The sequence below is a fragment of the Myotis daubentonii genome, chromosome 1 (genome assembly GCF_963259705.1).
Source record: "Myotis daubentonii chromosome 1, mMyoDau2.1, whole genome shotgun sequence".
In the NCBI taxonomy this organism is placed as follows: domain Eukaryota; kingdom Metazoa; phylum Chordata; class Mammalia; order Chiroptera; family Vespertilionidae; genus Myotis; species Myotis daubentonii.
The window spans coordinates 136,807,857-136,824,924 of NC_081840.1; the positions used below are offsets into that span (position 1 = coordinate 136,807,857).

Sequence of the window (17,068 nt, forward strand, 5' to 3'; positions counted from 1 at the left end):
TTTGCTCTACTTTTTAGTGTACTTAAATTTGGACTACGCCATTTTTGGGGGGGGGGGTTTGGTATAGTTTTCTGTTGTTTATGGAGTTTGTAGTCGGCTTTTTTCATATATAAATCATTTTTCAAGTTCTCAGCCATATTATCTAGTATATAAAATCTTCGTGTCTCCCAGGGTTGTTCTGACACAGTCCTTCATTCTTGTATTTCACATGGACTTACTGTGCTAGTGGCTGGTTATATTACTGTGGAGTCTCGGAGTTTCTGTCTATTGGGCATAGAGTGCTTGGTATCCATGTCTTTTTCCTTTTCCTTTTAACTTACTTCTCTCTTTTGCTGCACTTTAATCTCAGGAGACATTTTAAGAAAGACTATGAGTCTTTGTCCCATGTATTTACCATCACTCTTGGTCTGTTCTAGATTCAGAACCATTTCCCTTCAGAACTATTAAGATATTATTCCTTTTCCCCTTGCTGCTGAGCAATCTGATGTCACTATGATTTGCCTTCTTTGGAGGTATCTTCTCTCTAGAAGCTTTAAAGATCTACGTAGCCTCAGTGTTGACACATTTTCCGGGCACCTTTTCCATGTATCCTACTTGACTTGGAAGGTTCTTACAATTTGTTCTCAGGTGTTCCTGCCTCAAAAACTTCACTATATTATTTATTTAATTTATTTTAAAAATACTTTTTATTGATTTTAGAGAGAGGGAGAGAAAAACAGTGATGTGAGAGTGAAATATTGATCGACTGCCTCCTGCTCACCCCCTACTTAGTGATCGAACCCGCAACCTGGCATGTGCCTGACCGGTAACCAAGCTGGCATCCTTTTGGTGCACAGGACAACATCCCCCTGAGCCATACTGGCCAGGGACATATTATTTCCTGAATAATTTTCTTGTATCTGTTTTCCCTGCCTGTCTCACTGAAACTCTTAATCAGATTCACACCTCTTGAACTGATTTTTATCTTTTCTATAATATTTTAATTATTTTAATGTTTTTTTTATTTGGCTCTCTAGGAGATTTTCATTATAACTTTCAGTCATTCCACCTCATTTTAGTAAGAATGGTGTCCATCAGGGGAAACTACATAATTAACTGCTAACCTGTTCATTGGCCTGGATAGAGTTTTGCTATATATTATATGATTTCTGTGCCAAAGGTTTATAGATTTGCATTACATGTCATCATTTCTATCTCAGCATTGAACAAAATCACATAAGACAGGAAAATATATCCAATTAATAAAAGAGCAATACCTCTAGAATATTCTTAAATATATAAATGCAAAAACCCTAATAAATTAACAAATCAAAACAAGTTATTTATTCAAAGAATAATATTATATGACTAAGTAAAGTTTATCTTGGAAATATAAAGAAGGGACCTTGGTAATATATTTATTCTCACTTGCTCATATGAGAAAAATTACATGAACATGTCAAGAGATGTTAAAAAAAACTTTTTGTTAGCCTGGCCAGCGTAGCTCAGTGATTGACTGTAGTTAACGTATGAACCAGGAGGACATGGTTCGATTCCCAGTCAGGACACATGCCCGGGTTTTGGGCTCCATCCCCAGTAAGGGGCATGCAGGAGGCAGATGATCGGTGATTTGCTCTCATCATTGATGTTACTATCTCTCCCACTCTCTTCCTAAAATCAATAAAAATATATGTAAAAAAACATTTATTTTATTATTTTATTCTTTTTTACTTTTTTTTAAAATTAAATCTTTATTGTTCAGATTATTACATTTGTTCCTCTTTTTCCCCCCATAACTCCCCTCCTCCCAGTTCCAACCCCACCCTCCACCCTCACTCCCCACCCACTGTCCTCATCCATAGGTGCACGAGTTTTGTCCAGTCTCTTCCCGCATCTCCCACACCTCTTTCCCCCCCAAGAATAGTCAGTCCATTCCCTTTCTATGTCCCTGATTCTATTATAATCACCAGTTTATTCTGTTCATCAGATTATTTATTCACTTGTTGATAAATGCATATTTGTTGTTCATAATTTGTATCTTTACCTTTTTCTTCTTCTTCCTCTTCTTAAAGGATACCTTTCAGCATTTCATATAATACTGGTTTGGTGGTGATGAACTCCTTTAGCTTTTCCTTATCTGTGAAGCTCTTTATTTGACCTTCAATTCTGAATGATAGCTTTGCTGGGTAAAGTAATCTTGGTTGTAGGTTCTTGGTATTCATCACTTTGAATATTTCTTGCCACTCCCTTCTGGCCTGCAAAGTTTCTGTTGAGAAATCCACTGACAGTAGTATGGGTATTCCCTTGTAGGTAACTGACTGTCTTTCTCTTGCTGCTTTTAAGATTCTCTCTTTGTCTTTTGCTCTTGGCATTTTAATTATGATGTGTCTTGGTGTGGTCCTCTTTGGATTCCTTTTGTTTGGGGTTCTCTGCGCTTCCTGGACTTGTAAGTCTATTTCTTTCACCAGGTGGGGGAAGTTTTCTGTCATTATTTCTTCAAATAGGTTTTCAGTATCTTGCTCTCTCTCTTCTTCTGGCACCCCTATAATTCGGATGTTGGTACGCTTGAAGTTGTCCCAGAAGCTCCTTATACTATCTTCGTATTTTCGGATTCTTTTTTCATTTTGCTTTTCCAGTTGGGTGTTTTTTGCTTCTTCGCATTTCAAATCCTTGACTTGATTCTTGCGCTCCTCTGGTCTGTTGTTGGGAGTCTGTATAATATTCTTTATTTCAGTCAGTGTATGCTTAATTTCTAGTTGGTTCTTTATCAGAACATCGAGGGTCTCATTAGATTTCTTGAGGATCTCACTACATTTATTGGCAGTTTTTAGAAATTATTGAAAGACCTTAAAAGTGTGGTTTTGAGGTCTATATCTTCCATTTCTGACATTTGCGTCCTGTTTATTTGTCTCTGCATTTTTTTATGTTTTCTTGGTGCACCTCCTAGTGGTCTTTGTGCGCAGTCTTGTTGTAGTTAAGCCTTGATGGTTGTAGGTAATACTAGAGGGGATTTGAGCTCCAGGCCAAATGGCTGTGAGAATCAGCTGTGTCTGCAGTGAGAACTTCTGTCTTCTAGGGCGGTGCTAATCTAGCCTTTGCCTGATGCTATCCGGCAAATGGCTCTGTGCAGGGCTTGGTTGGGGCGGGTCCCAGGGGATCTACAGGGCGGACAGAGGGGGCAGTTATGGCTGCTCTCAGTCCCGTCCCCAGAGGCTCTGCCTCTCAGAGTCCCAGCAACCGCTGCAAACCTCGGAGAGAAAGCTGCCCTCGAGTTCTGACCGAAGCCAGACCGTCCCGCTTCTCCCGTTTGAGTATGGGTCCCTAGAGACTCGCCTGGACTTGGAGCTCAGAGTCTGAGACTCCCTCCCGATTGGAAAAGACAACCGCGCCCTCAGCCACCAGCCGGCTCCACAGGCACCTCCGCACCTTTGAATTTTCCGCATTGCGGTTCCTCTGAGTCTCGGTATGCTTTTTTCCTTCCTTCTAGTTGTAGAACTTCCACTCAGCCAGTTTTCCTGTGGTTCTGGATGATGTCCGTTCTGTCTTTTAGTTGTATTTTTGAAGTGGTTGTTTGAGGCAGCAAACTCCAGTGTTTACCTATGCCGCCATCTTGGTTCTCTCGACAGAATCAACTTTTTTATTTTTTACAAAATCAGTCCATAGCACTTTTCACTTATTTGACAAGCAATGATGAAAAACAAAACAGGATGTTCAGTGCTGATGGGACACTGAGAAAGGGGCCTCTTATGTGCTAAAGTGGCACCATAGTATATTGTCACTACCTCCCTGGGGGCCAGTTTTAGAGACATCAAAGCTTCTGAAAACATCCATCTTCTTGAACCAAGCAGCTCTAATTCTAGGATACAAGGTAAGAAAATGGATAGAAGTGGAGAGATGAATGAAAAAAATACCCCCACAAAACAGACCTCTCAGGAAAACAGCAAAAAGGAAGCAATTCAAATGACAACCAGTAGGATGCTCCTTAATTATATCCAGACAACATGGAGCATTGTGTAAGGGTTTAGAATAGGGGTGGGCAAACTTTTTGACTCGAGGGCCACAATGGGTTCTTAAACTGGACCGGAGGGCCGGAACAAAAGCATGGATGGAGTGTTTGTGTGAACTAATATAAATTCAAAGTAAACATCATTACATAAAAGGGTACGGTCTTTTTTTTTTTTTTAGTTTTATTCATTTCAAACGGGCCGGATCCGGCCCGGGGGCCGTAGTTTGCCCACGGCTGGTTTAGAAAGATGCTCAGGCTCTTTCATGGAAAAGAGCGCATGTTCCACAGCAACGTGAAAAGGGCAGGATGCAGATTGATACGGTTACAATTATGTCTAGTCATATGCCGCTATTGGAGGACTCAACTCTAAATGGTATAAAATGTTTACAGGAGTCATTTTTTATTGTGGTTGATTATAACATTTTTAAAAAAATTTCAGTGTATTTTAAAGTTTCTTTTTTCTATATAAACACCGTTTTACAAAAAAAAAAAATTCTAATAAAAGTCTCTAGACACATTTATAGTGTTTTTCATATCCACAGCAATGAAACAGCATTAAGTAGTGCTAACATATTAGAGGAGGAATCAAAATATCTGGTGTCCCAACACTAATTGTTGTGTCACCTTGACCAAATATCTTAGGAGCAGTTTACTCAACTGTAAAATGGTTGCCTAATCTACCTCACAATGCTGTTGTGAAGATCAAGTAAAATGTCTTGAAAAATGTAAAATACTATGAAAATAGATGATGGAATAATCAATATTATCATGTAGAGTAGTTAAGTATAAAAATGTTGCTGTCGCGCTGGGAGTGGCCCCGTTGGTTGGGTGTTGTCCAGTGCACCGAAGGGTTGTCGGACAGGTCAGGCCATGCCAAGGTTGGGGCTCTAGAGGCATGAAGGAGGCAGGCCATCTCACATTGATGTTTCTCTCTCCCTCCCTCTCTTTCTAAAAATCAATAAAAAAACGTAAAAAAAGAGAAAATGTTGGTTTGACCTTTTAACAGACTCTTGCAGTGTTATGCTCATGTAGTGAATATACCTTTTATAATCCTTTCCTATGATTTTGCTCAGTGCCGAGTCAGAAATGGTGACATGAAATGCAAATCTGTAAACCTCTGGCCCAGAAATCATATAATAGCAACATTCTAATGAGGTCATTGAACAAATTAAGCAATTAATTATGTAGTTTCCCCCACGGACACCAAAAGGTCTTATTTTCCTCAAAATAATGCTCTGCCTTCTCTTTTCTTCAAACAGGCCGTCAAATTGCCTGAAATTCTTACATTAATCATTCATATACTTGGGATAAGAAACTGAAGGCTTGCCCTGGCCGGTGTGGCTCAGTTGGTTGAGTGTGCATGGAAAGGTTTGCTGGTTCGATTCCTGATCAGGGCACATACCCAGGTTGTGGGTTCAGTCCCTGTGTCCGAGTGAGGTTAGGGTGCATACAGGAGGCAACAATCGATGTTTCTCTTTCTTTCCCTCTCTCTCCCTCCCCCTTCCTCTCCCTCTAAATTCAATAAATACACACACACACACACACACACACACACGACTTGTAATCTAACTTAAAAAAAGAAGAAGGCTTCTATTAAAATCCATGTGTGTGTGTATTTGGTAATACAGTCAATTATTTTCTATTAATATCATATTGAAAATTGGTTATTAGATCAGCTGGTGACTTATCTAGCAAGAAGAATGGATTAAAGAATCCATTCCTTGCTAACATTTAAATATCTTTAAGGTCCTGGGGTTGAGAGTGTGAGGGAAGAAGGGAAGGAGAGGAATGTGTGATCAGGCTGAGGACCAGAGAGCTACTAGAGCAAGAAACCTGGTTAAGATGATAGCAAGGGTGAATGAAGACAGAAAATTAAAAAGACTAACCTTGTCATCTTTACAACTTGTGTAGGACTAGTCTGACTCTAAGAAATTATAGCAACATATTTGCCAAAATAATTACTACATATTTAGTTCACTGATAAACCATAAAGTTCATTTTCTATTGAATAATCCAGATATATTTTTGAAACAACTGCCATAGCACATAAAGTCCCCCCAATAGGCATCTCCTTTATCTCTCTGTTATAGTGATAGAAGGTAAAATTTAGAATTTTATTATTTTTCCTCTCATATGGGGACACTTATCTAACTACACACCTCTTACCTCTCACTGTGGTACTAAGGTAATTATAAAAGTCTGTTTAAATCTACCCACCTGTCTTTTGTTTTGCTGCCTAACTGGGTCTTTTCCAAGCAGGCAGAAAATCTCCAATCAGTCTGTTATCACAACCAGAACGTAAGAGATTAGTGACCACGGAGAGAAGCAGAATCAGTTTACATCCTTTCAGGCTAGACTAGAGAATGATACTACCTCACGGGCAAGAAATCTGAGGCTCCCTGACCTTAACTTAGAAAACCTGCAGTTAATAATCACATTAAAGTTGGCTTTACATGCCAGACAGTTTTTGTTTCCTGTTGTTTTTACAAGTGGAGTGCTCTTTGGGGTTATGAGTTATTTGCTGAAAGGCATATATTAACATTTAAAAGATTTGATATATAATAAAATAGGTCTTACAGTTTAGGTATATCTGAGTTAAAATATACTTTGCATTCATGTTTTTACAAAGCTAATAACATTGCTTGTATTTACCTGGAGTAAAATTTAGCAATTGTCATTAATTATGATAATTAATACACTGAAAACTCCTTTCTTAATTGAGGAATTAAATGCATTTTTCATTGTAATCTGTCAACCTAAATCAAGACTATAAAGATCCCACCAGGGCTACACTCTCACCCCTCCCTGAAAAAGGTCAATTGTTTCTCAAAGGAAAGAACAAACCCTGAAGCTACAAATTTAGCAAGGAAAACAGGTCAAAAACCAGATGTGCAGAGCAGGGGAGAACTGGCACAGGTGATCAGGTCAGCATGCAGAGGTTTCAAGGACAGCAAACTGAACTTGCCTTCTTTTTCATAATCAAACACTTAATGAAAACAAATCTAATTAACACCATAAGCCAAAAAGTGATCTTGTAATGTGTGGTTAACTTTTAGTTAACATTCTAGTAAAGGCACCTGTATTAGCCAAACCCATTTCAGCTGCTTCAATGGAATTTACTGTGTGTTCACTAAAATGAATTATGAGTCTTCACACACCTGTTCTCTTTTAAAGAGAGTAATTTACAGGTGTGTGTGTAGTTAGTGAAATGAAATGTACAGGTCAACTATGGAGATGATGCTCATAGAATGAAAATACAGCGAGTCTCTATATAGCTGACACAGAAGAAAAGTTACAATGGCATTTCGGTATACTAAATACTGATCGGTAGGGAACTGCTAGCATTATGAAAATAGGACTAATAGTTGGAGGAAAAAAAATCTCAAGAAGTCATAGCTGACTACAATAAGAGCAGGAATATCTATTACAGACAAGGGATTAGTCTCCCTTCAGTTTTGGCAAAGAGAAAACTGGCAGTTTTCTAGAAGAAAAAAATCTGAAACACCTGGAATGAATTTGCAAAAGTTTGAAAAGGTGTCTTTGCTTATCCAGGGACTGTTGCACTAAAACAACTCTTTAAATTATGTTTAGATCTATGATACTAACTAGCCATCTCAAGGCTCTGTTGGTTACATCATGTATATTCTTAGCATTTAAACTTTCATTTCTCTCCTCTTAAAAAAATTATAGATTAAAAATTTAAGCAGATGATAATGATAAATTAATGTAAAATACTGCTCTACTCAATATCCTATCTGCCTTGGGCATTATTAACTGTAAGGCCTCAAAGAAATATTATTTAAAAAGTTAAAAGCTGTCTTAAAAAGAGACACTAAATTAGTGAACTATTATTTCTCATTTGGCAATTAACTAAAAATTTGAGTCCTATTAAGCCAATATTGGTTTGATAACCTTTTGAAAATTGTTTTAGTAATTTTCGTTAATCATTATATTAACAGTACATAGTTGTATAATTAGAGGGTCATAGTACTTAAAATGTATCCTTATGGTTCTTTTCCCAGTCACCTAAGATAACTGGTCTCCTCATGAAACATAGGAAAAAAAAAAAGTTACAAGATATAAGCGCTATTATTCCACATGATCAGACTTTAACTCTAAAGCCAAAATAATAAAAAACATCTTAACAATATTTTAAGAGTGATTTTAAAAAGATCTATATGGCATTAAAAGCATTCCTATATTTATTAATTTAAAACTCTTAAAGAACTATTTAAAAAATTGACAGTAATATGTTCTATAAGTTTGTTTTAAATTAAAAGATTGTAATTTACTACAAAAAGGTAACAGCATTTTATTTAACAAGCTTTTCTGTTTGGTGGTTGTGCTTATCAATCATTTTTCAGGTTTTTAAATTGTTCATTATCAGAAAAGGTCCACCATTTACTAATGGAATTGAGGACATTTGAATCTTTGCTTTCAGTAATCCCATAAATATTTTAGATCTACAGGATTTATTTAAATAATTTAAATAAATTCAGTAAAGAACTTGTTTAGTACAGACTACTTACTATTATTTGTAAAAATAAGGATCATAGTGATGAAAATAAAAATTTCTTTCAATATCAAGTAAACATTTACTGACAATTATCAAGTAGTACTTGTCCGGCACTGTGGTAGATGTCTTAATAAGATTCTCTGCCTTAAATTTCCTCAATAAAAGTACCCAAAGTGATAAATCTAACACTGTCCAGGTAAACACTTTGTTTTTTTTAAATGCCAGGTATGGCTTGTCATATTACATGTGTGTGTGTATTTTTGGCGGGGGGTGGGGGGGGGTGGGGGGGGGGGAAGAGGAGGGAAGGGTTTTAAACAACTTGTCAAAATAGATGGTAGGCGTCATCCTTAAGATAAAAACAAACATAGGGATACTGTTGATTTAATTAATGCAAACCACCTGTCTAAATACCTACACCAAGGAATGTGTATAATTCCAGTGTTAAAAAGATCCAGCTGTAATAAAACTTCTCTTTTTATTTTTTCCTCTTTTTATGAAATATAACTTTTCTAATTCTGATAAGTCTGAGAGCTATTTTTCTCCCCAAAGCTGAAGGAGTCACTCTAAATACAAAACTAGCTTAAGTCTCTAAACACTAGAATTCCTTAAACAGCTGCTAACTGTGGATCATGGGACTGGCTGAAATCTGCTTCTTGCCTATTTCGTTAATGGTTCACTTCCAGGTCCTCAAAGGGTTGTAGCCTTTCTCCAAAGAGAGAACGGTGGAGGCATTTATGTCTACCTTCTACATAGCTGGCTTTTCTGGATTTTCACTCTCCATACAATGCAAATCTGAGTGAACTCACATCTGTCACCGATCGACCCAATTCGTGAGCAATCTTTTCCCATCGACCTGGGGTCCCTCCTGGGAACTTAACCATACTTCTTGTCAGCTGGCTGAGGTCCTCTTCTGTCCATTCAGGTGCCTGCAAAATATTGAGGGAAAAAAAGACAATTTAAAGAATGTTTGCTAATACATTTAATAAACCTGTGAAACAAACTATTGGCAATATGCTTTCTGCAAATACAATAATACCACAATGTATTTAATAGTTCAGATAGAGGTTTGGGTTGCATGTTTAACATTAGAATGCAAAGCTCCAGCAGCCTTTTACATTTTCCTATGTATAACAAATAAAAAAGCAGAAATATTGTGAAGTCAGGCTTTTGAAGAAATTTGAAAAAAAAGAAAAAAGAAAAAGATAAGTCAGTTCTGCATTAGTGAGAAACCATTCACAAAGCCTATGAAATGCACTGTTGTCACTGCTGCTTACAAATGCCTCATATATAGTCACTATACTTTAAAGTTTTAAAAAAATAAGGTTTTTATTGCTTTCTTTCAAGTATAAGCATAAATGAAAATGTCAACAAGTAAATGTAGAGATCAAGAATCATAATTGAGACAAAGATCTATTTTGTTCATTCTAAGTAACAATATTCTAAAAATCATGTATTTTCAAAAAGCTTAACTTATCAAATGTTACCATTTTATAAAATTTGGAAGCAGAAATAAAATTAGAAACTCATGGGACCAACACTTAAACCATCAAGTCTGTGCAAAGCAACATTTCATTTTTGAGAAGGTAAACAGCTCCTAAAAATTAATCAAATTATTAATTTGAATAATAAAATACCTTGAAATATTACAGAATTTTTTTTGCAAAAGCAAACATTCAAGCACATTCTCTGCATTTTATTCAGCACGACCACTTGGTCAAACCCAAAGCTGAGCAAAGCAAAAAAAACTATTATTAAATAACAAACAAACATGTTGCAATTATTTCACATTACATTTTAGCATTAAACGATTCCCTACCAACGGCAGTAGCCACTCTGGTATTAAACAATTCTCTAGGAGTTAGCAGCAAGATGGAGGAAGTCCACTTTATTTTTCTTTAATTAAAAAGAAAGAAAAAACGAAAGAAGGAAACCTTTGAGACAAATACCTTTTCTAATCACAATTTCCGATAATGAACAGGCATACATCAGGGCGTTTGCATTACAGAACCATCAGCACAGAACCACAGTCAGAGGTGAGTGACCCCAGGGACTATCTCCACAGCTACAGCAAAGCTTCTCCCTGACACTAATCCTCCCTGTCATTCTCCCACTGTGTTCTAACCACACTGACATCCGCCTGCCTCACTGCAAGCTTAACGGGGCCCTTCCTGACTTTTTACTGTCTCCCCCAATCAATGGTTCAAGCGTGCTCTTTTCACCAAGTCCAAATGGCAGCTTCACTCATAATCAGAGTGCACTGCCCTGTTAAAGGGCTTTCCCAAAGGCGCTCCTATTTGCATTCATTTGCAAAGCAAACTACTTTTATTCACTTTGTTCTGCTATCAAGAATGTTCCCTGAAGCAGATAAATTGGCATAAATACAACCTGCCACTTAAGAGTCAGTAAATAATAGCCAATAGTAGGGAGGATTTTATCAATCATTCTATTTTGTATCCACTAAAAGCTGAAAGCCTCGAACATATTCATCAGTACAACCCTTAAGATCCATGCATAAATTCACATAAAAAAGTAGCCTACATTCGGTATGGTTGAAATTTCTTTGATATTTAATGATATCAGAAATCTAATTTTCCATATCAGGTAATTAAAATTTTACACTGAAGGTTGTCTTTTTTTTTTCCTGCTTGTTTTTACTTTGTTTAGGGGAAAAAGTATTATTCAGAGGGTCATAACTGGATTTTTCAAGGAAAGCATATTTTTATTGCTAAAAAATAAAAACTTTTAAATAACTGTACCAGTTGATTTCAGAAATGCTAAAGAGTTAAGAATTTAAATATAAGCTTATAGTGTAGAGTTATACCAAAAAGAGCATTAAGTTGACACTGCAGAGATTATAGTATTCAAACTATATAGTATATCAATGCAATTTCACACTAAATAAAATCATCTTACATTTACTTCTGATTAATTATAACAACTATGTTTGGAGCAAACAAAATTGTTTAAAATGTCAATAATATATAGGTATTGTTTCACATAGTAAACTAATTCATTAAAATAATTTCTATTTTTATGAGAATGGTTTTCCAAATATGCTGCATATATGAGCAATGGGCTTTAAAAATTTTATTAAATCTCCTGTTAATAAAATTAGTCTAAAAGTATAGTGCCACTCTTTCTGGAAAGGAAAAGAGTTAAATCAAATATTTGGACTGATATCCTGAAAAATTATCAACTGCTAGAACAATTTTTTTTAGTTTCATAGTTATTTCATGGCCATGATTTTTATTAAGAGAGATCAATAATAATTAGGACCATAATCTGAAACCTTTGAGAGAGAATACTTTCAGCAAGTCATTATTCTCTCTTTGGTGAATGTGCAATTCCTCAGCAATAGTTAGTTGTGTCTTTAGAAGCAATAGAGCCTACTGTGACCCAGCCACTAAGGCAGCTATGAGGGTGGCCATGGTGTGAATGTATTCTCCTTGTTCTAATCTGGAGCCAACTGGAGCTGTGAAAGTCAAATGAATGCATAAGCATACGGCTTTGCCACGTAAAACCATGTGTGTCCATTATTACTGAGACACTGGGCCAAAAATTCATCTCTTTAGTAAAGTAATGGAAGATACCACATGGTGTGGGGACAGCTGTTGTGACTACATGAGCATTCCAATTTTGCATCAGAAAAGCCCCACTCTGGGGATAACTCTCCATACTGAATACAAAATAAAAAGTAAGTTTTCAAATTATTCAATATTTTTATGTAATGACCCAAAAGTAAGAGATGATATGAAATTTTAAATTGTATTCCCAAATAATGTCCCTTTGGGATAGATTTTTGTCAGAAATCCAGCTATGTCAAAAATTTGGTGCCCTTGAAAATCCTTACTATGCTTGGGGGATAGGAGTTGGAGGCTGTAGCAAAACACACGTTATATTTTTAAAGTAATTTAAATACACTTTTCCCCTCAAAGCTTTAGAACATAAAATGTTAATTAAAAAGAGGATCATGCAATTTATTTGGCACTGAAAACTTATGGCCAAATTAAAATAAAAAATTTAAATGTAATTATTATTTATTTTCATACTTGAATGACAAAAGGTCCATTTCTATCTAATAAGTAGATATTGAAACTCCCTAATGAACAATGTTTCTATTGAAATGACTTGTTAACAATTATTTATATAATTAAAAAAGTTGCAATTTTTGACCCAGTAATTTTTAATAGAGTCAGTGCAATTCATAACTTCTGTGGATGAAAAAGGGGCCACATAATAAACCTGACAAGCTCAGGGGAGGCCTAATGGTGTCTTACAAACTCCAGACCTAAAGTAAGACACAAATGGTCTGAAAGTTAAACTTCTTAACTAAAAGCAGTTCATAGCTGGTAGTCATGTCCTACGGGGGTATTTTTCCCTAACAAAGGCCAATCTTTACTTTAACTGAGCCTGTCGTCTTTTTTTTTTTTTTTTTTTTTTGCAACTAAGATAACATATCCGTTAACAGTAACTTTGGAATATCGAAGTAATTTCCTTTTTTCTGGACCCCTCAAAGCACAACCACCAAGCCAGAGCAGAGACCATAAATGCCCTCATTGTTATTATTATCATGCTAATTATTGACTGTTAACTATTCTATACCCACAAATGTTTTACCTTTTATCCAATCTCAGGAATACTTCTCCCCTTCCCACTTTGCTTTCAATGTATAAAACAAGGTGCATTTTCTCAATCTGCTGAGATTTTGCTTTCTGGCAATTGTCATCAGTTTGGTGTAAATAAACTCATAAAAATTCTTACAGGTTTGGACATTTCTTACATTAACACTTCCCAGATATGTTATATAAAAAAAATAATATCCTTATATAACATCATCCAGTTAAAATATCAGATGTATATCTAATGATGTGGTTGATATATCTAATAATCGAATAATATGCTAACTTCTAATTCTATGTCCTACACTGACTTCATGTTTTAGAATGTCAATTTGGCTTTTGGCTACACATTTTCCTTTCCAATTTCACTATGTATGTGGAAAAATGGTATGTAAAGAAGAAGCAAACAACAGAATTAAAAACATCACTTTAAATATCTTTTCACTCTTAGGGAGAGAAACTCTTTGAAGAAAGTTTGCAACTCATCCCAAACTATCGTTCTACTGTTGTGATCCTTTAGCACACTCAGTATTTCATGTGTCCACAAGGTCTCCTCATCTATGATTAGCTGCCTTGCCAAAAAAGAGATCCCATCTGGACCAGTGATTGTAAAGTGTGTCCTTTGGGGTGGCACTGTTACCATCTTAACTAGCTAGTTATTAATAACAGGAAGAAAGCAAAGGGCATGATCATTTGGGCAACTTCACCAGGAAGCAGGAACTTCATGCTTCCCAGGAAACCCCTGGTCCACTCCTTGCAGGTCACTGGGGAAAGGATTCCAACAAAGGGGAAGATGGGCACATGCGCAGTGAAGTCAGGGTGACAGGGAAGATGCTTGCCAGTCAGTCTAGCCTGGGGAAGCATGGATTGGTTAGAGGGATGGAGCCACTGCGTGTGAAATCCTGAAAGATTCATTGGTTAAGCTTCTAGTTAAAATCCCCAAAGAAACTTTTGCTCTTTTGTTCCTCTTGCTTCATTCCTGCTTCCCGGGACTTACTCGTTCCGTGACACAGGCCAGCTTGCATGTGATCCTGGAAGCAATGGGCTGCGGCGGGAACACAAGCCAAGCTAGCCTGATGGGGACTGAACTGGCTTTAATATGGAGCAAAGACTTTGGGTAGTGGTTTTAATCCTAGCCCTGCTGAAGACAAAATGGGAGATTTTCCATGGCAGGACTGAGTGAGATGGCGTCTTGGAGGGGGAACTCCCTTAACGTTATTTCATCAATAAAGCTTTCCACAATACCTCATCCTCCCTCGGGAAATTATTCTTCCTGCGGCCCCCCAAGATCTCCACTTCCACCATCAATAGGGGTACACCCCACTGATAAAAGCACTAACCTGAAAATTATTACCCATCTGTGCCAAAGTTTAGAAACACAGAATAAAGATTAGAAACAGGGATTTAATACTGCCACAACAAAGTATGTGATCAGTCAACTCTTCTGTTATTTATTAAAAAATATTTTAATTGATTTTTTAGAGAGAGAGAGGAAGAGAAAGGGATGTGAGAGCTGAACATCCATCAGCTGCCTCTTGCATATCCCCTACCAGGGATCCAGCCGCAACCTGGGCATGTGCCCTGACCAGGAATTGAACTGCTAGGTCGCCAAAGGAGGAACACACCAGGCCAGAATGGTGAAGGATTACAAATTTATTCGATCATCCACACACCAGGTGGCTGAACCCCAAATGGCTCCAGCACCCCAGTGACGGGAGTCAGAGGTTTTTAAAGGACTCTAGGCGGGCTTTTTCTGGGCGGAGAATTCTCTGTGCAGGTCCGGATCCTGGGAAGTCCAGAGGGGAGAGATAATGGTCTTAGCAAGTGGACTGTGGTCTAGGCAAGTGGAATGTCCACTGTGAAGTGTGTGTGGGGGGGAAGGGTGTCAGTTCCCAGGGGAGGGGGTATTGATTCAATTGTTCAATCAAACCTAACAAAACCAGCAAACTTTTGGTGCGTGGGATGCTGCCCAACCAACTGAGCCACACCAGCTGGGCTCAATTCTTCTTTTAACAGAATATACGTCAATTGGGATGTTGTTAAACTAGAATGAGGGAATGACATAAAGAGCAAGCTGCATTCTTATTAGGCACAACAGGACCACAGATTGGTCAGAAACAAATGAAAAAAAATTTCAAACCTGGTCTATTACTACAGAGTTTGAGAAACACTGGCTCAAGACAATGCAAACAGACCAAATACCTTTATAACTCCTTTTTTTTGGGAGCAAGAATAAATACCACCCCCTTGAGAAGTGAACAAAAAAATATTTACTAAGGGTCATGGTGCTTTGCCATCCTGTAAGAGAGCTGATACAGGAAGATCAGTTCAGGCACAGGGAACTGCAGATGGCAGAGGCCTGGAGGTGGGGGCATGTCTGGGATGGCTAAGGAACAGCAAGATGACCTGCGAGGCTGGTGCACAGCAGGCAGAGAGGGCAGTGGGGGAGATGAGGCCAGAGAGGTGAGGAGGTAAAAATCAAAGGGCTGAAAGGCCACTCTAAGGCTCATTTACTCTGCATGACATACAAAGCTACAGAAGTGATTTTATTTTTCATTAAGTTATCATTGACAGACAACATTGTATTAGTTGAAGTTGTACATCCTAATGATTTGATATTTGTATATATTGTGAAATGATCATCACAGTAAGTCTAGTTAACATCTGTCATCATACTTAGTTACAGAATATTTTTTTTCTTGTAAAGAGAACTTTAAAGATTTACTCTTACCAACTTTCAAATATGAAATATAAGTATTACTAACTACAGTCACTGTGCTGTACATTACATTTCCATGACTTATTTTATAACTGGAAGTTTGTACCTGTCGACACCCTTCATCCATTTGACTCCCACCTCACCCCTGCACACCACTCCTGCAACCTCTAGCAACCATCAATCTGTGCTCTGTATCTATGAACTTGTTTTTCAAAGATTCCACAGATAAGTGAGAACACATGGTGTTTCTCCTTTTCTGACCTATTTCACAAAACATCATGCCTTCAAGGTCCATGAATGTGTTGTTACAAGTGGCAGAATTTCTTTTTCTAATGCCTGAATAATACAATGATATTCCTCTTTGTGTATGCACCATTTTCTTAAAAAAAATTTTTTTTAATCCTCGCCTGAGGATATTTTTCCATTGATTTTTAAGAGTGGAAGAGAAAGGGAAAGACAGAAATATTGATGTGAGAGGAACACATTGATTGGTTGCCTCCTGCACGTGTCCTGACCAGGACCGAACCAGGTCCAGGGCTGGGGAGGAGGGCCTGCAACTGAGGTGGGTGCCCTTGACTGGAATTGAACCCGGGCCGATGCTCTATCCACTGAGCAAAACTGGCTAGGGCTTAACATTTTTTTCAGTAAGTTGACACAATATATATTAGTTTCAAGTGTTAATATAGTGATTAGACATGTATATAACTTACAAAGTCTAATACCCATCAGACACCACATAGTTATTAGAATACTAGTGGCCTGGTGAACGAAATTCGTGCACTGGGTGGGGAGGGGGGGAGTGTCCCTCAGCCCAGCCTGCCCCCTCTCACATACTGGGAGCCCTCAGGCGTTGACCCCCATCACCCTCCAATCGCAGGATCGGCCCCTTGCCCAGGCCTGACGCCTCTGACAGAGGAGTTGACCCTCATCACCCTCCGATCACCAATCACCAGATCGGCCCCTTGACCAGGCCTGAGGCCTCCGGCAGAGGTGTCAGGCCTGGGCAGGGGACCCCCAGCTCCCCGCGGTTGCAGGCTCTGCCCCTGCCCAGGCCTAACGCCTCTGGCCTAGGCGCCCGGCCCGAGAAGCGGGGACCTGCAGTGGCAGCGGGGGCGCCAAGATCGCGCGGGCTCCGCCCCTGCCCCTGCAGGATGCCTCTGGCCGAGGCGTCCAGCTCGGGCAGCGGGGACCCGCAGCTGCAGCGGCCCCGCGATCGTGGGCTTCACTTT

At 38.2% G+C, this 17,068-nt stretch overlaps 1 protein-coding gene across 2 annotated transcripts in view; it reads right to left on the reverse strand.

Annotated features, from left to right (window-relative positions):
- DNAJC1 (DnaJ heat shock protein family (Hsp40) member C1) overlaps positions 1-17,068 on the reverse strand; it is a 212,408-nt gene that overhangs the window by 26,333 nt on the left and 169,007 nt on the right. For both annotated transcript variants that reach the window (XM_059660789.1, XM_059660783.1), the window contains one exon: positions 9,308-9,427. In XM_059660789.1, the coding sequence (XP_059516772.1) occupies positions 9,308-9,427 (120 nt within the window). The remainder of the gene's footprint in view (positions 1-9,307; positions 9,428-17,068) is intronic.